The sequence below is a fragment of the Brachypodium distachyon genome, chromosome 1, assembly GCF_000005505.3.
Source record: "Brachypodium distachyon strain Bd21 chromosome 1, Brachypodium_distachyon_v3.0, whole genome shotgun sequence".
Classification (NCBI taxonomy): domain Eukaryota; kingdom Viridiplantae; phylum Streptophyta; class Magnoliopsida; order Poales; family Poaceae; genus Brachypodium; species Brachypodium distachyon.
Window position 1 is genome coordinate 8,553,587 of NC_016131.3, and position 19,885 is coordinate 8,573,471.

Genomic DNA, 19,885 nt, shown 5'->3' on the forward strand with positions numbered 1-19,885 from the left:
CGTAACGGTGGCAGCGGTGGTTTGCGTATGCCCCGGGGCGAGCGGCTGAGCGAACTGCCCTCGTGCGCGCTGGCGAGCTCCCCCGCGCTGGCGAGCTTGCGAAGCCTACAGCCCAAACGAGCAAGCAACCAAGTCTAGCCCAAGCCACAACCCAAACGAGCAAGCAACCGGGCTAGACACGGCCCAAGCAGTGCATCTTTTGGTCGAACGCTGCAAATACGTGCTTCAGACAAGTTCCTATTGCCCTTGTCACTGCGATGCCCAACGCCTTCTTAAAACTTTTGGCTTGTGCTGCAAACTGGATACCTGGATCAGAGGGAGCAGTATTTTTTCCTGACAAACTGACCTGAGTCTCTCTCGCTCTTTGAGGAAGTCTCTCGCTCTTTTAGGCCCCGTTTGGAACACAGGTTAGGAAAAACATAGGGATAGAAAAAATGCAGGAATTGAGATGACATGACTCACAAATCCTATGAAGATTGAAAACACTGGAATAAAGAAGATTAGCCATTTGGAATACATGAAAAGGAAAGTACATGAAACTTCAAATCAAATTGGTCTCTTGTGAAATCTTACTCAAACAAATTAAATCAACTAATCCCTTGAAGCAAACATGCTAGCTGGATGAAAGAAATATGTGCCTATTTAATTAGCCATGCACAAGACGACTCATCAAACCTGCTAGCAGGCGAGCTGCTTGCAGCCATTTCCACGTGCCTGAGTTCACCGGTGGCCAGGCGCCCAGCTCTACGAGTTTCATGCGCCATATGCAGGGCCTCAACCTAGTCGTATATGCTACTCGGCCGCCGCCGCTGACTAGGAGGAAATCGTAACTCTCTCGCTGGTTTGGTTTCCGGATTTTCTATCGCTGTGCAGAGAAAGGTTGGCGGTCTTGGCAGGCCTTCACGCGGGCGAAACACAGCAGCCAGAACGCGCCAGGATTTTTTCCATTAGATCTGACCGGATGCTTTTTTCCTGTAAAATGTGAAGGATAGGAAGCCAATCCTTTGACATCCACTTTCCTATTCGTGTGTTCCAAAGGACACGAAGGAAATTTTTCCTACCAAAATCCTACTCCCTCCATTTCACAAAGAATGGCGCCCACGTTTTTCGAGGTCGAACTTTGACTAATGATTAGATCAATTGTATGTAGATTATATGTTACAAATTTTATATCGTTGGAAATTTTTTTGAAATACGAATCCAATGATATAATTTTTGTAACACATAAGTCTCAAATCATTAGTCTAATTGTCGGTCAAAGCAAAATCTTAAAATACGTGCGTGCCATTTTTTGTGAAATGGAGGGAGTATCCTACAAAAGAATCCCGTGTTCCAAACGAGACCTTATGATTCTTCTATCTTCAGATTTCAAAGCGCTCCTCATCATTCCGTTTTGGCCGTCTCCATCCCAACCGTTGATTTCAATTCGGACGTGAGGTGTGCCATAGGCTCCTAGGTAAGTGCTCTGCTCACGCGTCACGCACCACACGGGGGTCCCGCTCCCAGCCAGCGGTCGGACGGAATCGACCCCACATCAAAGCTGAGGCTTGGGCTTTGGGATCCAACGGCTCCAGATCCATAGTCCCAGTCCACCATCCCCAACGCGTTCAAATGTCACATACTACTCACCACTCACCAGGCCCACTAGCAGTCCAACGAATCTCCCCACGGCAAGTCTGACCCCACAACCCCAGCTGCAGAAACCCAGGTCGCTTCATCCCGACCCACACCGGCGCTCGAACACCTGGTCCAGCCAGCCCGCGCTCCACACCACCTTCTAGCAAAGCTTTCATATAACCTTCGCTTTTAAAACCCGGGGCAACCATTTGTTGGATTTCTCATCTCTGCTCACTTCGATAGATCCCAACCTCCACCTCCACAGCGTCCTTGCCGTCCTCCCCCTCGCCGCCGGCCGCCCGCGGAAGCGTTACACCGAGCTGCGGGCGAACAGGCACGTGCGGCCTCGCCCGAGATGGCGACCATGGGGAGCCTGATCGGGCTGGTGAACCGGATCCAGCAGGCCTGCACCGTCCTCGGCGACCACGGCGGCGGCGGTGGCGCCGGGGGCTCCCTCTGGGAGGCGCTCCCGTCCGTTGCCGTCGTCGGAGGCCAGGTACGCAACCGCCACTTGCTTACCCACCTTCCAGATCCGCCTCTCCCCGCGCCCAGATCTGGCCGCCGAACCGCTCACCCATTGTTTGCGTGTCCTGATGCCTCCAGAGTTCTGGGAAGTCGTCGGTGCTCGAGAGCATTGTCGGGAGGGACTTCCTGCCTCGTGGATCTGGTAACACCCGTCACTAGATCGCGATTTTTAAAAATACTTAGATCGACTTCGGGTCGTGAGTCATTAATTCGCGTTCTGGTGGGTTTTATTAGGAATTGTGACAAGGAGGCCTCTGGTGCTGCAGCTGCACAAAACCGATGGCGGGCAGGAGTACGCCGAGTTCCTCCATGCCCCGCGGAGGAGGTTCTCTGACTTTGGTAAGTGACCGATCCTCCATTTTTGCTTGCAGCCCAGCAAGTTGTTTCCTTACTTTAAGCCCCAGTGATTAGAATCAGCGTTGTGAAAACTTAAAAGGTGCCTTCCATTGCATAACCACTGCTGCCCTACTCAAATATGTATTCACTATTATTGTACCAAAAATATCAAACCACTATATCTATAAAAAGGTAAAATACCATAATGCGTGGGTTAAGAGTTGCCAAGCTTAATGAAAATGACACGCTTCCAGGCGTGTTCGAGAAAAAAAGAGTTGCCAAGCTGCACTATAGCTCAACAACCAAAGAAACTAGTTCGTATACTACTGTACAACACATGTAAGAACTATGCATAATTTATAAAAAAATTGAAGGTCCATGCAAACAATAGGTACTCCCAAATCCCCATAATGCATTGTTTTTAGTTTTACACTTTTACTCATGCAGAAAACTTAGTTAGTTGTGGTTTATTTAGCATGATAATCTTGATGATTTTTTTGTTCATTTATTTTATTAGTAAGACATCTAAGGATATATGATGATTACCCATATGATTGTTGATCTCCTTTTTTTGTTCGTGTATATTTTGTGATGTGAATTTAAACTTTTCTTAAACCTTACTGCAGCTGCTGTTAGGAAAGAGATTGCTGATGAAACTGATCGCATGACTGGAAAAACAAAAGCTATATCAAATGTCCCTATCCATTTGAGTATATATTCTCCACATGGTAAGTCTTGATATTGTTTGGACTTTCTGAGGTGTATCTTTGTAGTTATTTCAAAATTTTAACACAAATTTTATGTTGAACTGTGTTTATGCTGCTGCACTATACTGCTGAATCCCCATAAAGATTTCTATGTGCTGACTAGATATATGATCCCAATTACTTGAATGCGCTAGTTTAATTTGCCAAACTTCTACTTGCAGTTGTTAACTTGACACTTATCGATCTTCCTGGACTGACGAAGGTTGCTGTAGGTAATGTCTCAATTCTTGCCTTAACTGACTCTGTTTGGTTAGCATACTCTTCTTTATCTATTTTATTATTCTCTAACTGTTGCAACTATGGCTTTTTTACTACAGAGGGGCAGCCAGAATCTATTGTCCAAGATATTGAAAACATGGTTCGGTCTTATGTTGACAAGGTAAAACAGTCATTGCTGTGCCTTGCTACACTGATTATATCCCATCTTTATTTGATCTACATTTCCCTATTATGATACGCCACTTCTCAGTATCACTCATGTTTTAGCCTTAATATGTTCTTCTTGTTATATAACCATGTTTATATTGCAAGTTCTGTTTTATATGGAACACTAGATGGTTGATCATTATGTTGATTAAAATCTTTCCTGGCCTCTCATTTTTGTCTGCAAACTACAGCCAAACTCAATCATATTGGCCATCTCTCCAGCAAACCAAGATATAGCAACATCAGATGCTATCAAACTTGCTAAGGAGGTTGATCCTTCAGGTGCAGTTCAAATTTTGTCTGCTGTGGCATTTCAAATCTCGCTTGCATAAATCAAGAATTGTGAATATACCATTTTCATTTTTCACACCACAGTGACCTGTTCGGTTTAATTTCTTTCTGTTGACACATTTTTCATATTTTAAGGTGACAGGACCTTTGGAGTAGTAACAAAACTGGATTTGATGGACAAGGGTACCAACGCTATTGATGTATGTGATTTTGCAATTGTTATGAACTTACCCTCTATGGTTAATTGGGTATAGCACTTCAAAATTCCTATCTTAATGGATCATAGGTACTTGAAGGGAGGTCATATCGCCTGCAGCACCCCTGGGTGGGCATTGTCAACCGTTCCCAAGCTGATATCAACAAAAATGTTGACATGCTCGCAGCACGGCGCAAAGAGCAAGAGTACTTTCAAAGTAGCCCTGATTATGGTCACTTGGCACATAAAATGGGTGCAGAGTATCTTGCTAAGCTTCTTTCACAGGTGAGGGCATTTTGCTACTTTGGTTTACTTCGGCGTTATATAGATCGCATAAATTGATTGCTGATGCACTTCCATTTTATTTATCCAGCATTTAGAGGCTGTGATCAAAGCCAAAATTCCAAGTATTATTGCAATGATTAACAAAACCGTTGATGAAATTGAAGCCGAGCTGGATCGACTTGGTAGGCCAATTGGCGGTGATGCCGGGGTAAGAATAACTGTACTTCATTGATTTGTTTTTGGTAATGTGTCATGTTGCTGTAGGTGGTCATGTTTTAGGTGTATGGTTTCCACTGAGAAAAACTAAAAAGTGATTTCTGCCACAGATTGGGATATTACTTTGCAGTAATGAGTAATGGCACCATTATGCATTATTATTTCCAAACAATGTTGATATGACATTTTGTATCTCATACATTTAATACAGGCACAACTTTACACCATATTGGACATGTGTCGTGCATTTGACCGTGTTTTCAAGGAGCACTTAGATGGCGGGTAAGATGTTCGACTAGACCTTTTATTGCTGTGATTTCCTAGATGTATGGTGAAAGGGGCAAGCCTGATAATGCACCATGCTTTTATTTTACATTTGAAAGAACGCCTTTGATAATTTACATCTCATTATTCCATTCTTACCAGTCGGCCAGGTGGAGATCGCATTTATGGTGTCTTTGACCACCAATTACCGGCAGCACTGAAAAAGCTTCCCTTTGATAAACATCTTTCATTGCAAAATGTTCGAAAAGTCATTTCAGAAGCTGATGGTTATCAACCCCACTTGATCGCCCCGGAACAAGGTTACAGAAGGCTCATAGATAGCTCACTCAGCTACTTTAGGGGTCCGGCTGAAGCTTCAGTTGATGCGGTATAACTTTTCAGCCATGGCTCCTCTTAAGGCTCTTTTAGCTTGATGTTGAAGCAGTGGACTCCATTTTCAGTAGCTGATCTAAACATATGAACTTAACCAATCATCTCATTTCCAATCTAGATTCTAGTTTTTCTCAGTACACTATAAAGTTAACTGGGAATGTTGCTAAACCACAGGAAACTTCTGGCGTAGTGTAATAGAGACATCTGAAGTACACATTAACTGATGGCATTCCATCTGATTATCTCAGTTAAACTAAAAGGTCATATCTGGATGTGGTGTGTCAAGTTACATAGCAGGACACCGTTATCTTGTGAAAGTCCTGAAAATAGGAGTTCTCTAGTAAGTTTGTTGCATATTCGAATGTGGAGAGGAGACTAGAGCTAGAGTGGCATGGTTCACATTTTGAAATTTTGCAAAGGAATATACCTGATAGCAATGCTTGTCTGGGAGCATTTTAGTGACATTTGAATCCGCATCTTGCAGATATGATTTTGTTAGCTACCTGGGATTGCTTATGTTCTCGTAATTTGCAGGTCCATTCGGTCTTGAAGGAGCTAGTTCGGAGATCTATTGCAGCAACAGAGGTCAGTTTTTACTTGTGATTTTTTGGTGAAACGTTGGTTATAGATTACCGGTCACCAAATGTCACTCCTTCCCTGTGCTCTTTCTCATTTGTTAAATATCATGGGCTCATGGCTACCTTGATTGTGCCAGGAATTGAAGCGTTTCCCAACGCTTCAATCAGATATAGCTGCGGCAGCAAATGAAAGCTTGGAAAGATTCCGCGAGGATGGGCGGAAAACAGTTATTCGTCTAGTTGACATGGAAGCCAGTTACTTAACAGTAGAATTCTTCCGGAAACTTCCCACTGAACCAGATAAAGGGGCTAATAATAACACTCCAGCCAATGACAGGTATCAGGATAACCATCTTAGAAGGATCGGTAAGTTAACTGTTCCATCCTTTTAAGGGGCTACAGAATAGGGCAACTATTTTAAGATCTACCCAACACAACAGGGCAATGAAGTCCTCAGATAACATACCAAGAGTTTGTAGGAATCAATTTCTAGCCATGAACCAGACAACCAGTTTGAATTCTTGTAAATTTTCCCAGTTCATGTAGGAAATGAAGCGTTTCATGTGAATTCTCTGCCCTCAAAATGGCGCACTATCCCACCATTTTGGATCTTGACCTCTATAAGTTATTGAAATTAGTGTCAGTACCAAACAGTGCATTGGTGTAAGCTAGATCTTTTCCCAGCCTACCATGTCATGACATGCTTCAGCCATATAACCTTCTCCAAAGCATTAAAGTAGGGAGTTGAGTGGAAATGTTGCATCAATTACTCTTGATTCTCTCAATGGACACATATTTGAAACGGGCGGGGACAGTAATAGCGAAATAGAGTAGTAATCAACAATTTGGGTCTATTATTGTGTATTTCTGTTGTATAGCTTAGGCTTATGATAATAGCACATGATGAACGACAAACTCACTTGTGCATTTTGACTGTAGTGTAGGGTAGTTACTGGTTCTGATTAGTTTATGCTGGCATTATCAGTTACATGTTCGGGAATTTATAAGCTGTGGATGTTTGATGAACTATCCATGTTGATAGAGTTGATTACAAATTTGACAGAAGGACCAATGTTAATAACATCATTGATGTTTTTTTTTCAGGCTCAAATGTATCATCTTACATTAACATGGTTTGTGAAACACTAAGGAACACCATTCCAAAAGCCGTTGTACATTGTCAAGTGAGAGAGGCAAAGAGAAACTTGCTTAACCGTTTCTATGCTCATGTGGGAAGCAAAGAGGTACATTAACTAATTCCTCACTGAATATACTATTTCACACATACTTACGGAAATGTATTGATCAATAGTGAACCACAGTTAAGGAACTGGGCTTGAAATTTATGCTTATATTGTTCATCACATCAGTCAATCATTCTTATTCGACCTACCACTTTAATTTACGTGTGCACTGAATTAGTGGGTAAATGAAGAATCTCATCAAACAAATTTGTTGCTTTTAACCTTGCCTTGATTTTCACAAATTATAGTAGTAGCCTGGGCAGCATACTAAAGCATCTCTCTTTTTTTTCCATTTGTTTTTCCTTCCATAACACAGAAGAAACAGCTGAGCGCGATGTTGGACGAGGATCCTGCATTGATGGAGAAGAGGGATTCCCTCGTCAAGAAGCTAGAGCTGTACAAATCTGCGAGGAATGAAATCGACTCAGTTTCATGGAAATGATCGGCTAGAATGCCACAACTGGAACTGATTAAACGTTTGCAGCAGAAATGCTTCAGTCGTTTTGCATATGCAGGCTGCTTCCTATACATGGGTTTTGTGCTGAGTGTTTTCTAGCTTGTGGGACACGTCCGCGGTTGCTTCATTGGCCATCCTTTGGCCTTCTGTATTATTCACATTGATATTAATCCAGATATATATTCTTTGTTCAGTTGCTGTTTTAACATGAGCCAATTCCAAAGTAAATTTCACGGAACCACACTTCTTGTGGCAAGCTTCTCAAGAAACCTCAGTTTTTGTTAATTCTGTCGCAAAACCACAGTTCTTTGGGCAGATTGTCTCACTTTACCCAAAATACCCAAAACTGGTGTTTAGGCTGTTTTGACAGTATTTCTTACATGTGGGGCCCGTTGTCAGTTGCCATATTTTTTCATTAAACCCCTTGCATTCTTCTTCTTTTTCTCGTCCCCTCATCTTCTGCTACCACGCCGGTACCCACCTTCTTCTACAGTTGTTCGAGCCGATGACGAGTTAAAAAGCGGAAGCACCTACCCGAGCGAACATTAATGTCTCTCGTTCGCACGGCGCCGGCACAAAGCTCCGGTCTCGGGTCATGCGCTTCGGGAGGAGGATTGCGTTGTGGCTGATCGCCTCCCCACCCACCGTCTACCTCTCCACCCCTCTCCTCTCCCTGCCACCGATTGGTCAGAAGCCATGGCCCTCCTCATCCTGCAGTAGCAGAGCACGCCCCGGCTTCCGCTGCTCCGCGGAGGGCGCCAGCCGCGGGCGCGTGCTCTCCATCGATGGCGGCGCGGCGGGCGGGCCGCAGAATCTGAATCTTGAAGGGGTCAAATTTTTGTTCGTTGTCTGTCCGCCTCTGCTCCGGCGGTGGCGAATTGAGGTGTCAGGGGAGGATGCGGGAGTAGGCGAGCACCACGACGAGCAGGACTGGCGCCGCCGCCGTGGACGGCCTACTTGTCGCCCCCATTGGTCTCTCTCCTCTACGCTGAGCGCTGTGCTCCTCTCCGGCTCGTAGTTGCCGCGCAAATTGGCCTCCGGAGCCGCCGCCGCAGCCGCGCGTGTGAGCTGGAGCACACGAATTGAGGCCGCCGGTTTTTCTTCTTCTTCCTTGAGAAGCCCGGAGCTAGGCTGTGCCGAGTAGGAGAGGAGACGAACCCGGCGAGGGAGGCCAGCGCCGCGGAGACGCTCAGGGGCCTGGGCATTGACAGTCGCGCCCGTCGCGGTGTCTTCGCCTTCCCTCGTCCGTACGCGCTCTGGCTGGGTGGGTTCCTGATTGAAATTCCTCGTCTTTGGTTATTTGTTGAGCCCCAGGCTGGTACGTGGCGTGGAGGACGGTGCTGGTGCACGTCCCGCTCGTGCAGGAGATCGTCGGGTTGTGCCGGAAGAAGCCCGTCAAGCCAAGCCCCCCAACCGCGGCCGCATCGCCAGGTTCTACGAGTCGCAAGCCCAGAGGTGAAGCTCTAGCCCCCAAGCTATCGAGTTCAATTCGCTTCCGCTCAATTCTACCCAAGATTGAGTATGTCAGTATTGGCAAGGCTGAAATAGTTGCGATGCACAGTTTAGATTAGCCAAGATGGCTGCCGGCGTCACGGAAGATGACGAGGGGATGAGGAAAAAAGAAAAATACAAGGAGTTTAATGAAAAAGACGTGACAGCAGACCCTACCTATAAGAAATACTATCAAAACGGCCTAAACATCAGTTTTGGGTAAAGTAAGACAATCTGCCGGAAGAACCGTGGTTTTGTGACAGAATTAACAAAAACTGGGGTTCCTTAAGAAGCATGCCCTAAGAATTGTGGTTCTTTGAAATTTACTCCAATTCCAATGTGCTAAAAAAAAATTATTCCAATGTGCCTGTTTGTTCATTTGAGAGTTTATACGGTCGTTTCATTCCTCGATCAACAAGTGAACTCGTCCCACGACAAAACTTGAGACAGAGCAGTCTACAAATTCTACAAGCTTTTGCCCGAGTTGTTGTGCTACTGGAGGCGGCTCTTGAAGTCGTCCCACGACAAATCCTTCTCCAGGTACTCGATGTTGGTTGGGTCAAATGGCCCCTTCACCACGTCAACCGACTGTATCACCGCCCTCTCCGGCAGGACGCTCATCGCCGGATCCGGGGCCGTCCTCCCGCTCAAGCTCGACGAGAAGCCCTGCGACACAATCCATAAGCAACCGGCGCCACAGTGAAGACGAAAATGTATCAGTGGCTGCGTGCTGTATGTTGGTCGATGCATGATACCTTGAAGACGAGCACGACCTCAAGCTCGCCGTCGACGCTGGCCTTCACCAGGAGGGCTTGGTCGCGAGCCCCCTCGCTGTACGCTTCCAGCCGCGCCATCTCCTCGTTGTGCCCGTACTCCTCTTCATCGTCCCCGTCTTCTTCCTCGTGTCTCACCCGCCTCCTGGCGCCGCACGTCCACGTCCAGGGGGCGCCGGTGGTAAGGCTGCACGGCTGCTGCCGGAACGGGGAGAGATGAGGGAGCGCGGGGCTGCGATGGTTCTGGCGCCGAGAGAGGCACGGCGAGATGGTGGCTGCAGCGGCAGCCGCGGCGTAGCTTGACGCCATGCGAACGAACGCTGCTGGGCGCGGCCCGTTGAGTCTCTGTTGGCGGATAAGGCGACGGTATGAGCGGTTGGTCGTTTCGTGCGCGCTGCAACTATGACACGCTGCTGGACTGGACTCAACCCAAGAGTGCAAGGATTTCAGGAGTTTCGTCAAGAATGAACGGGTCGCCTCTGCTGATTCTCTATAGTTAAAGATCGAAGTCACACCTTCCCTTTGCCCTCCCTCTCTTGCCTAGACTTTCAGTACACATCTCTAGGTCAAGAGTCAAGACTCGAGAGATAGCTGTAGCAAATCATGAGAATTGTCATACGTATAAAGACTGAGCATTGTTGTGGCAAATCATGAAACACCAACGGAAGATAGATGATTGCAAAATGTGAAAAATGAACATGGGAAAATATGCGAATAATCCAACAAACAAAACATGTCCAGATGTATGTGCCATTCAACACGCCAGTGAATGATGAAATGGGGTGGTATATCTTAATTTGCACATACAGCTACTTTGTCTACTTCCAGGAAACGGGAAATGAGAAACAGGAATACAACAAAAATTATTGCTTGTGGCTGTTGTATATGATTCAAAAGGACAACAAGCTTATTAAGGATGCTCTGCTTCTCATACACAATACAGAAATGCACTGCTTTAAGTTTTGCTGCTCTTCAGATCTAGAGGCAGTCCAAATTATACTCCAACCTCCCAACCAAGCAAGCAACAACTGGTGAAATTCGGAGCAAAAAAAAACAAAAGTAGCTAAAATCTTGTATGCCGATGATTAACTTCAAGGAACGTGTAGATCTTAGTTCTTCAACAAGGTTGCACTGCACTGAGCCATTATCTTTGAAGCCCGTGTAATTGCATCGGTCATATAGAAGTTCTCCACAACAGTTTTAAATGGAACCGAGCTCACTTGCTGCTTTACCGGAGGCTTCACCTCAGCAGAAATAACGCACGGCTCCCTCTCATCTACATGTACAAGATTTGGGGCCACCGTACTAATCCGGTTCCTCACAGCTGCAACACTATCGTAAGGCAGTGGAGCCCCAGCAACCTCAGAAAGAGCACGGATGATCTTCCAGTCATCCCTAGCATCACCAACTGTAGGAACAGCTGGGATGGTCCACTGGGTGCATCCCTCGGTGTTCTCATAGGTGCCTTCTTTCTCACTAAATGCTGAAGATGGCAGAATAACATTAGCTCTATAGACAGCCTTATCACCATGGTGCCCCTGGTAAACAACAAATGCATCCTCTGGGAGGTTGTCCAAGTTTATATCATCAGCTCCCATCAGATAAAGAAACTTTGCAGACTTGACGCTCTCAGTAGGATTAGCAACAAGGCCCAGATCAAGAGCTGCTGCCTGTGCAGCATGGAGCAATAGGACATTAAGGCCATTCCAGTCTGGTCTCGTCACATTGAACTTCTTGGCAAGAGTCTCAATCGTTGAGAACACAGCACCTTGGTCTTCCCGTTCAAATAACCCAGCTCCAGCAATGATGACTGGATTCTTTGCAGACTGCAGGATTGAACAGAAAGGATGCCGGCCCTCAGCAATCTCAACAAGGGTTTGTGGCCCTGTGCCAAGATGCTCATGGTCATAGTTAAAGTCAGCTGGAGGACCAATGTAGCCCACCTTTGCCTTTGTTGCTCTAACAGTCTTCTGGATCCTTGCATTGACCATGGCAGCTTCTACCCTAGGCTGTTCCACAGCACAGAAGAAGCAATAAATCAAATGTAACTGTATTCAGAATAAAGTGTATTCTGCAGAACGTAACTGAAAAAAAGGCCTATAAATTAGTATAGTTAATGGTAGATCAGTGTCTTAACATGCCTGAACTAAACAGAACTGGAGTTATTTAGAAACATCAGGCACGTTATAATTGATACTATATACTAGCATATACTCATAGCTACTGAAAAAACTATGCCAATAACCTATAATTAGGCACCAGTTTGTGCTGCAGGAACATTCTGTTACAGAAACTTTTACAAATTCTAGCAAGAGTTTGAGCGAATCAAGAAGCTGCAGTTATACACCACACAAATGCCAAACGAAAGCTAAGACACAGCAGAGCACATATTCTTAGGTGTGGAAAACAATCAAGAAGCTGGACAGTACATAATAGGCACAAGATAACCAGAAAACTACCTGTGTACCAACCAAAAGGAAGACATCAGCTTTCTCAAGCCCAGCAATGCTAGTATTCATTAGGTAGTTTGAGCGAATGTCTGCTGGCGGATTGGGACCATTTCCCTCGCAGAGCACCTTTTCTGAACCCATTTTGTTAACAAAATCTTTCAGTGCCATCATGGATTCTGCATCCGAAAGCTTGCCGGCAACTCCAGTAATTTCTTCTGGTTTAACTTGATGCAAAACCTCAGCAACCACCGCAATAGCATCACGCCAAGTCACTGCCTTAAACCTGCCATCAGGACCACGAATCATAGGGTCATTTAGTCTTTGCCTCTTCAGACCATCATAACAAAACCGTGTTTTGTCAGATATCCATTCTTCATTGATATCCTGCAAGGATCCGAAAAAGTGCTTACTAGCTCAAATATTCATTTTCATGGCAGACATAAAATAGTAGGGTAAGGAAGCAAGGTGAAATCCACAAGCTGCTGGAGCATTGGACACTTCAAATTTTCTCACATTACAAGTTCATGAACTTATTTTACATTTCACTGGAAGATCATTTGTGCTAAGCAAACAAGGTCGGAGTAAGATGCATTATAAGAAATAAATCAAAATGCATTTCAGTTCCAATATGGTTCACAAACCATTAAAATATAACATGCTACTGTATGTAGGCAGCAGTGACAGTATTATAAATACATTTAATCATCACATAGCAGTTAAATGCAGAAGGATCAGTTAAGCCTAATGATTGAAGCACACACAATAATGTGGATTTTCTTTTAAGAACATTGAATGATCTTTCGAAAAGGGTTATGGGCGTCCTTTTAAAGACATTGAATGACCTTTCGACAAGGATTCTGGATGTTCTGAGCTAAGCAAGTAGCTGACACATTTCCATAATCAATGTACTGTGACCACTTATAGTGTTATAAAATGCATAGGCTAGGAGATGGCAGGGTGGCACCTAACACCTAGTTGCTGACTAGTCGGGCTAGCTATGCATGGGCAAGGTAGGAACGTGGCAACTAATTCCTACACACCGGTTATAAGTGCTAGGCAGACAACTTCTTAGGCATGCATAAGTATTGTGGAAGATCACAACACGGTTAAGACACCATTAAGTATGAATCAGTGAAGTCAAAATTGGAACAGAAGAGGGGAACAAGCAAACCTCATTGAGGCGTGGAACAATGCGCATAACTTCAGGACCTCTGCTGTCAACCCGTATGTTTGAGCCTACTGCATCAGTAACATCAATAGTCTCAGTGCCCTTCAGCTCCCAGTTCCTAGCTTTAAATGCAAATGGCTTGGATGTAAGAGCTCCAACTGGGCAGATATCAATAACATTTCCAGATAGTTCACTTGTCATAAGTTTCTCCACATATGTTCCAATTTCTTCACCGCTGCCACGACCTAACATACCCAGGTCTTGAACACCAGCAACCTCAGATGCAAACCTGACACACCTGTAAGACAAGAGGAAATTGAAAACTACATACTAGAAAAGGAAAAAACTAGTACTTGTGGAAGTAGCTAAAATCATCATTGGCTGAACAGTAACAACATAAACTGAGAACCAGTGAATTTCATACTGAAGCACGTGAATGAATTAGAAGGTGGCTCAACTAGTTGTTAAATTTTAAAAAGTTTTATGATCAGCTCTTAATAACCCTATAGTACTTGATGAATGAAGAACCTGCAGTAGTCAAAACATAGACAAAAATGATACTCCCTCCGATCCATAATAAGTGTCTCAGATTTTGTACTAACTTAGTACAAAGTTTGAGACACTTATTATGGATCAGAGGGAGTAGCAATGAAATAATTTGAAGTGTATGCTCATACAAATTTACCAAGAAGCACCAGAAAAATCACCTTGTACATTGGATGCAACGGGTCATCACGGTCTTTACCAAGGGGCCCAAATTCTTATCCACAACTGAGCGCTTCATATCAGTGAACCGACCACGGTCACTTCCAAACGCCATAGACTGATCCTGGAGATCGCACTCCCCTCCCTGATCGCAGATAGGGCAATCTAGCGGATGGTTCATCAACAAGAACTCCATGACACCCTCCCTAGCCTTCTTTGCGATCGGTGTGTCTGTCTTAATCTTCATCCCTAAATGAAGATGCTCCAAGGTTAGAAACTCAAACAAAATGTTACTCCGTATTAAAAATTGCACATACCGAACCAATCATTCAGTACAACAACTACTGACTAAGTTGGGATTTCAAGTTTCTACAACCAGTACTAACTTTTTCCAATGCAAGGCAAGAGCGCTGCCCATTCTAATTGGTTGGAAGGAGTCTACAACCAGTACTGACTGTAAGAAAATCTAAGACAACCCTAAGATGCTGATTGCTGAGACGTCTAGGGGCTGAATGAATCTGAGGGACTGAGTCACGCACAAGCGAAACAGATTAACATGACCTATTTGGAATGCAAAACAACGAACAATACACGGTGTCGAAAAACACAACGGCTAACCTGGGAGGGCGGGCATGGCGCAGGATGCAACGGGCTTGGGGGACTTCTCGACCTCGACGAGGCACATGCGGCAGTTCCCGGCAATGGAGAGGCGGCTGTGGTAGCAGAAGCGCGGGATATCAACGCCAGCGACCTCGCAGGCCTGGAGCACCGTGAACCCCTTGGGGATCCGCACGGCGTGCCCGTCGACAAACACCTCGAGCGCGTCCTCCGGGTTGCTCGGCAGCTCGACGCGCGCCCCGCCCACGGGCTCCCGCGGCGGCGGCAACTCCGGGTCGGCGGGCGCCACGGCCGCGCCGGCCTCCGGCGACCCGGCGGATGCGGTGGGCGAGATCCAGCGGCAGGAGGCGCCGACCGCGGGGCTGCGCGACGACAGGTAGGGCTTGGAGTGGCGGAGCGCCCGCGCGAGGAAGGCCATGGCGCGGCGGCGGCGGCGGCTGTCGCGAGGCGATTGGATCGCGCGGAGGGGAGGGAGACCTCGTGCCCTTGGCTGGTGTGGAGGAGAAGGGGGCAGGGCGAAGGGTAGGAGGTGTCTCTCGGAAGTGGAGGCCGCTGCTAGGCGCCCCACAGGTTCCGTGATTGACAGGTGGGGTCTCGTACCCGGGACCTGATTGCAGCAAGAGAAGGGATTTGCGGGGTTGGAAAGATTAGCGTGGGCGTTGCATTTTGAGCAATGTGGTCTGAGCCGATGCCTGGGTGGACGCGGTGTATACCAGTGGACGATGAATGGGCAAGAATATGAATGCGTGTGCAAAACAAAAGATTGAAATACATAGAAATTTTTGTAGACTTTCGTTTGGTTCGCAGGAATAAACAAAAACATAGGAATTCTAATAAACATGGCCTTCTAATAAACATGGCCAATCAAGGTCAAACCACCAAAGAAGTAAAGGTTTAATGTTCATGTGCCACTAAATATAATTGTCTCGTTGTTCGTGCAAAAGAATTCAAAAAAGAAGTCCGTGGTCGTAGAAACCATGTGTTTTTCCTATGATTCATTGCTTTCAATCAAATGAGTAAATAGTACATCTAAAGTTCTGTTATGCCTATTCCTATGATTTTTCTATGAATCAAAGAAACTCTTTTTATCGAAACGGAAACACGGTCAATTCCATCTAGTTTTACTATTTTTCTTGCCAGGTTCGTGTGCTCTTGTGTTTGATCTTGACGATGGAGATGACGGTTTCCTAACTTCGTGACCTATTCCACATAGTCAATGGTTCTCATGGCTCGTCTTTTGATGTTTTTGTTCTATTTTCGGAGCAACATTTTCATAATTTGACTTGTAAGGGACATGTCCCCGAATATGGTGCATTCAAGGATCTTAAGTTCTCGGTGTTTACGGTGGATGACTATGCAGCTTTTCAAAACCTATGGGGCCAGTCCATGTTGTGCAGTCACGGCGTTCTGCAATTTCGTTACCGAATATGTGGTGGAATGCCAACATGTGAAGGAGATATTTGAAGACTTTGAATTCAAAGGACCATGCTAGAACTTTCAGTTTTATCGAGAATCTTCATTGCTTATGTTCAATTCGATTATATCAATCTATTGTAATCTTTTTGCGAATCAATAAATGCCAAATCATTGTTTTTAAAAAGGTCAACGCTGGAAACATGCTCAGTTCACCAAGGGTGTGCTCTAGATTTTTTTTGTGAGAGGTGCTCTAGATTTGTAAATACATCAAGAACGCATGGATAGTGATATTCCCTCAAAGGCTCAACCCAAACACACTATCTAGATTTTTTTAAAGAAAATTTATATATGTACAATACATATGTGACAGGACATAAAAATTCAAATTCAAGTCTGATTCATAGCTTGATAAACAAAAATGAAAATTTGATATTCAAGTTTGATTAAGGAAAAGTTTAGTACGATAATGATAAATAATAGGCCTTGAATTCATTAGCACGGTTTAAATTTGCTACTGTTCCTAGTTGAATTTGAATTTGTTTGTATGTGTTGGCGGTCCAGAATTTGATTTGAAGTCTTGTGGACATAGTAGTCACATATTGTAGCCATATAGTGATAAATCATAATTTAAGTAGCTCAACACTAATAAAGTGTGTTTTTTAGTGACGTGTCGAAGTTTGGAACCAGCCAGTTGAGTAACGATAGTTGAAATCTTGACGTTCTACTACCTGTCGTGGAAAAACAAAGTACAAAAACAACAGTTAGCCAAAGGATAAAAAATGACGAAAGGTGTCCGGGCGAATGGTATTAGAATCATAATTCACCGTAATTTCAGTCAGATGCATGACAGTGTGTACATTCCTAAGCTAAGCAGCTAACTAAAGTGTGATATGCTATGCACATATACACCACTTCTGTACAGGCTAACAAAACTGATCCTATCTATGTATGTGCACGGCGCTGCCGCCCGGCCGGCAGGATCACGGCGACATCGAAGCCTCGGTGACCAGCTTCCGGAGCGCGCATTTGGACGCGGCCACGTCCCTTCCGGCAACAAACGGGTGAGCGAGCAGCTCCGCGACGGACGCTCTCCTGCGGTAGTCCTTGTGCAGGCACGCGGCGACGAACCCTCTGAGCTCCGCGGACGCCTCGCCGTCAGACAGCGCGGGCGTCTCGCCGAAGCAGATGGCGCACATGAGCGCGGCCCAGCTGGGCCGCTGCCCGGCGGGGAGGAGCGGGTAGCGGCCCATGAGGAGCTCCAGGACGGTGACTCCGAGGCCCCACACGTCCGCGGCGTACGGGTCGTAGTGCCCGCCGTGCGCCTCCGGGTCGAACCGCTCGGGGCTCATGTAGGCCGCGGTGCCCGCGTAGGCCGTGCAGCGCACGTCGTCGCCCCCGGCGCGCGGGAGCACCCTGGCGATGCCGAAATCGGCGATTTTAACCTCGCCGCCCGTGCTGACGAGCAGGTTCCCCGGCTTCACGTCCAGGTGCACGATGCGGCGCGCGTGGAGGTATGCCAGTCCAGACAGCGCCTGCGCCGCGACCTCGGCCAGTGCTTCCTCCGGGAACTGGGAGAACGCCTCGGCCTGGCCCCTGCTGCGGCTCTTGACGATCGAGTCGAGAGACCCGCCGTCCACGAGCTCGAGGAGCATGGCGACGTCGCCGGAGGCCGCGGCGGGGAGGACGGAGTGGCAGCGGACGACGAAGGGCGAGGCCGTGCGGCTGAGCACCTCGGCCTCGGCGGTCGCGTCGCCGTTGCAGTGCTGCACCTTGAGGGCGTACAGCTCGCACGTCTCCCGGTGGCGGACCTTGTACACGGTGCCGCCGTTCCCGCGGCCCAGCACGGCCAGCTTCTCGAAGTCGGCGACGCGGAACTGGCTCGATCGCGCCGCCGGGGTCGTGGCCGCCAGCGGCAGCGCGGCCGCTGGGTTGGGACGCCGGTGTAGTCCGGCCTCCTGGGCGTCGGCTGCGCGGGTCGGGACGTGCAGCGAGAGCTGCAGTCTCTTCTCCCTTAACAGAGCCATGCCTGATTATCGGCTAATTAAACCGATCGGCTGCCTAATTAAGCTGAGTGGTCTGGTCGATATACTGCTGCTTTGTGTTGGATCACCCTGAGCTGCGAGACTGCTTACTTATACGTGTGCACTTATGGCACTCCCCGTACCCCGTATCTCTGTCTGTGTTGCTTTCAGCAAGTCATTATCAGACTGTGACTTGTACTTTTACACCAAGTTTTACCTGCGTTACTTCGTACTGGAGGACTGCCCATGTCACAGGTTGAAGACAATCGGCAATACCTGGCATGCCACGGTGTCCATGTATTTCAGGTGGGTACATTCTGGATTGTGTTTTGGCATTCTCTCATGCGTGGGGAATATTAAGAATAACTAAAGCCGCCGCCGCCTCTCGATTAATTAACAGTAACACGTTGCTGCCGGCCGTCAGAGATCAACAAGGCATTCTTAATCGAGTGACGTGGAAGAACAACCTTGAATGCGAGTGCTTGCAATGTGCAGACTTTGATTAGCAGATTAGGTCCTCTAGTGGCGACTTGGCCGGCTCCCCGTTAATTTGAACGAGACAGCGAGATCGTATGTATGATAATGGGCATGTCAAATTGTCAACACCCACGAGTCAAATCTCAAGGAGAAGGCTAAAAAAAACGAGGAAAAGGAGCCAGCACGAGCCAATACTGTGTACTCTCTCTCCGTTCAACGAAGGATGTCTCAATTTTAACTAAATTGGAATGCATCTATACACTAAGTCACATTTAGATACATCCAAAATTTTGACAAATTTGAGACATCTTTTGTTGGACGGAAGGAGTAGTAATAATGTTTGGTTAACGATGTTGTGCGACGTGTGCCATCAGGCGTTCTCTTAATAGTTCGATCAACCTTTCCCCGTCATAAGTCGTAACTTTTTTTTAGAAACAAAGTACGCTCACAAACGCGAGCACACTCACTTCTCTGAATACACAAATGTAAACCCTATTACCGTGAACACCTCCGAAGGATTGACGAAGTCACCATAGGTGGCTCATGTTGACGGGTACATCACATACCATCAAGTTTATGACTTGAACCTGACTATGGATGAGCTAATTTCACTATAAGTAACCAAACCACTTGAACTAAACTCAGCTTTGGTTGTGTGCATCGTTTCGATGTAGAGACCAGGGAGAACCCCTTTTCGAAAAAAAAAGCTAAACTCAGTTCATGTCATAAGTCATAACATATTGCATCCCATTAGGCCTTAACAAAATGATCAAAACGGCGCAGATGGATGTGCATGCTGCCATGGCGTGCTGCATTCAATAAGAAGGGACACACCTGATGACACACGTCGCACAACAACTTTAACCAAAACTCTGCCACGCTAGAGGCAGCCCTTTATAATTAGAGGTACTCCTTAGAAATTAAATAATGACAAACAAATAATTAGAAGTCCTAAGGGAGCTGCTACTTCATTGACTCGTGATGTTGATCGGCATGGCCATTTTCACACGGATCGACTGAGCTCTCGTCTCCCTTGCTTTCATTCCAGTAGCATGCCTCAGTCTTCCATGACCCCTCACAATTTTTTTCCATGTCATTAATTAAAAATGCTTGTTAATCTATGATGGGCGACATTAGCCTGTAGTTAGATATTTAGGCGAGAGGGGGTTTA

At 46.3% G+C, this 19,885-nt stretch overlaps 4 protein-coding genes across 4 annotated transcripts; 1 reads left to right on the forward strand and 3 right to left on the reverse strand.

The window, feature by feature from the left end:
• Positions 1 to 1,814: 1,814 nt before the first annotated feature.
• Positions 1,815 to 7,801, forward strand: LOC100842814 (dynamin-related protein 1C). The gene is made up of 16 exons (XM_003560792.4): positions 1,815 to 2,113; positions 2,221 to 2,284; positions 2,377 to 2,481; positions 3,105 to 3,206; positions 3,407 to 3,457; positions 3,563 to 3,624; positions 3,863 to 3,953; positions 4,098 to 4,162; positions 4,249 to 4,443; positions 4,532 to 4,651; positions 4,871 to 4,941; positions 5,086 to 5,311; positions 5,851 to 5,901; positions 6,032 to 6,260; positions 6,999 to 7,138; positions 7,455 to 7,801. The coding sequence occupies exons 1-16, from the start codon at positions 1,973 to 1,975 to the stop codon at positions 7,578 to 7,580; spliced, it is 1,839 nt and encodes a 612-aa protein (XP_003560840.1). The 5' UTR covers positions 1,815 to 1,972; the 3' UTR covers positions 7,581 to 7,801.
• Positions 7,802 to 9,398: 1,597 nt separating this feature from the next.
• Positions 9,399 to 10,304, reverse strand: LOC100838339. The gene is made up of 2 exons (XM_003559484.4): positions 9,842 to 10,304; positions 9,399 to 9,752 (listed from the first exon to the last, which is right to left on the reverse strand). Exons 1-2 carry the CDS (start codon positions 10,166 to 10,168, stop codon positions 9,579 to 9,581), a joined length of 501 nt encoding a protein of 166 aa, XP_003559532.1. The 5' UTR covers positions 10,169 to 10,304; the 3' UTR covers positions 9,399 to 9,578.
• A 325-nt stretch (positions 10,305 to 10,629) lies between these two features.
• LOC100844331 (NADH dehydrogenase [ubiquinone] iron-sulfur protein 1, mitochondrial) lies at positions 10,630 to 15,316 on the reverse strand. The gene is made up of 5 exons (XM_003560797.4): positions 14,801 to 15,316; positions 14,185 to 14,431; positions 13,481 to 13,775; positions 12,319 to 12,693; positions 10,630 to 11,868 (listed from the first exon to the last, which is right to left on the reverse strand). The coding sequence occupies exons 1-5, from the start codon at positions 15,216 to 15,218 to the stop codon at positions 10,969 to 10,971; spliced, it is 2,235 nt and encodes a 744-aa protein (XP_003560845.1). The 5' UTR covers positions 15,219 to 15,316; the 3' UTR covers positions 10,630 to 10,968.
• Positions 15,317 to 17,046: 1,730 nt separating this feature from the next.
• Positions 17,047 to 18,240, reverse strand: LOC100838638 (mitogen-activated protein kinase kinase 9). The gene has a single exon (XM_003559485.2). The coding sequence runs from the start codon at positions 18,238 to 18,240 to the stop codon at positions 17,197 to 17,199; it is 1,044 nt and encodes a 347-aa protein (XP_003559533.1). The 3' UTR covers positions 17,047 to 17,196.
• Positions 18,241 to 19,885: the final 1,645 nt, after the last annotated feature.

Coding starts and splice junctions, on each gene's coding strand:
- LOC100842814 (XM_003560792.4), top strand. CDS start 1,973: ATGGCGACCATGGGGAGCCTGATCGGGCTGGTGAACCGGATCCAGCAG. Junction 3,954..4,097: donor TAAGGAGGTTGATCCTTCAG/GTGCAGTTCAAA, acceptor TCATATTTTAAG/GTGACAGGACCTTTGGAGTA. Junction 7,139..7,454: donor CTCATGTGGGAAGCAAAGAG/GTACATTAACTA, acceptor TCCATAACACAG/AAGAAACAGCTGAGCGCGAT.
- LOC100838339 (XM_003559484.4), bottom strand. CDS start 10,168: ATGGCGTCAAGCTACGCCGCGGCTGCCGCTGCAGCCACCATCTCGCCG. Junction 9,753..9,841: donor AGGTCGTGCTCGTCTTCAAG/GTATCATGCATC, acceptor ATTGTGTCGCAG/GGCTTCTCGTCGAGCTTGAG.
- LOC100844331 (XM_003560797.4), bottom strand. CDS start 15,218: ATGGCCTTCCTCGCGCGGGCGCTCCGCCACTCCAAGCCCTACCTGTCG. Junction 14,432..14,800: donor CGCCATGCCCGCCCTCCCAG/GTTAGCCGTTGT, acceptor ATCTTCATTTAG/GGATGAAGATTAAGACAGAC. Junction 13,776..14,184: donor CGTTGCATCCAATGTACAAG/GTGATTTTTCTG, acceptor CTTGTCTTACAG/GTGTGTCAGGTTTGCATCTG.
- LOC100838638 (XM_003559485.2), bottom strand. CDS start 18,240: ATGGCTCTGTTAAGGGAGAAGAGACTGCAGCTCTCGCTGCACGTCCCG.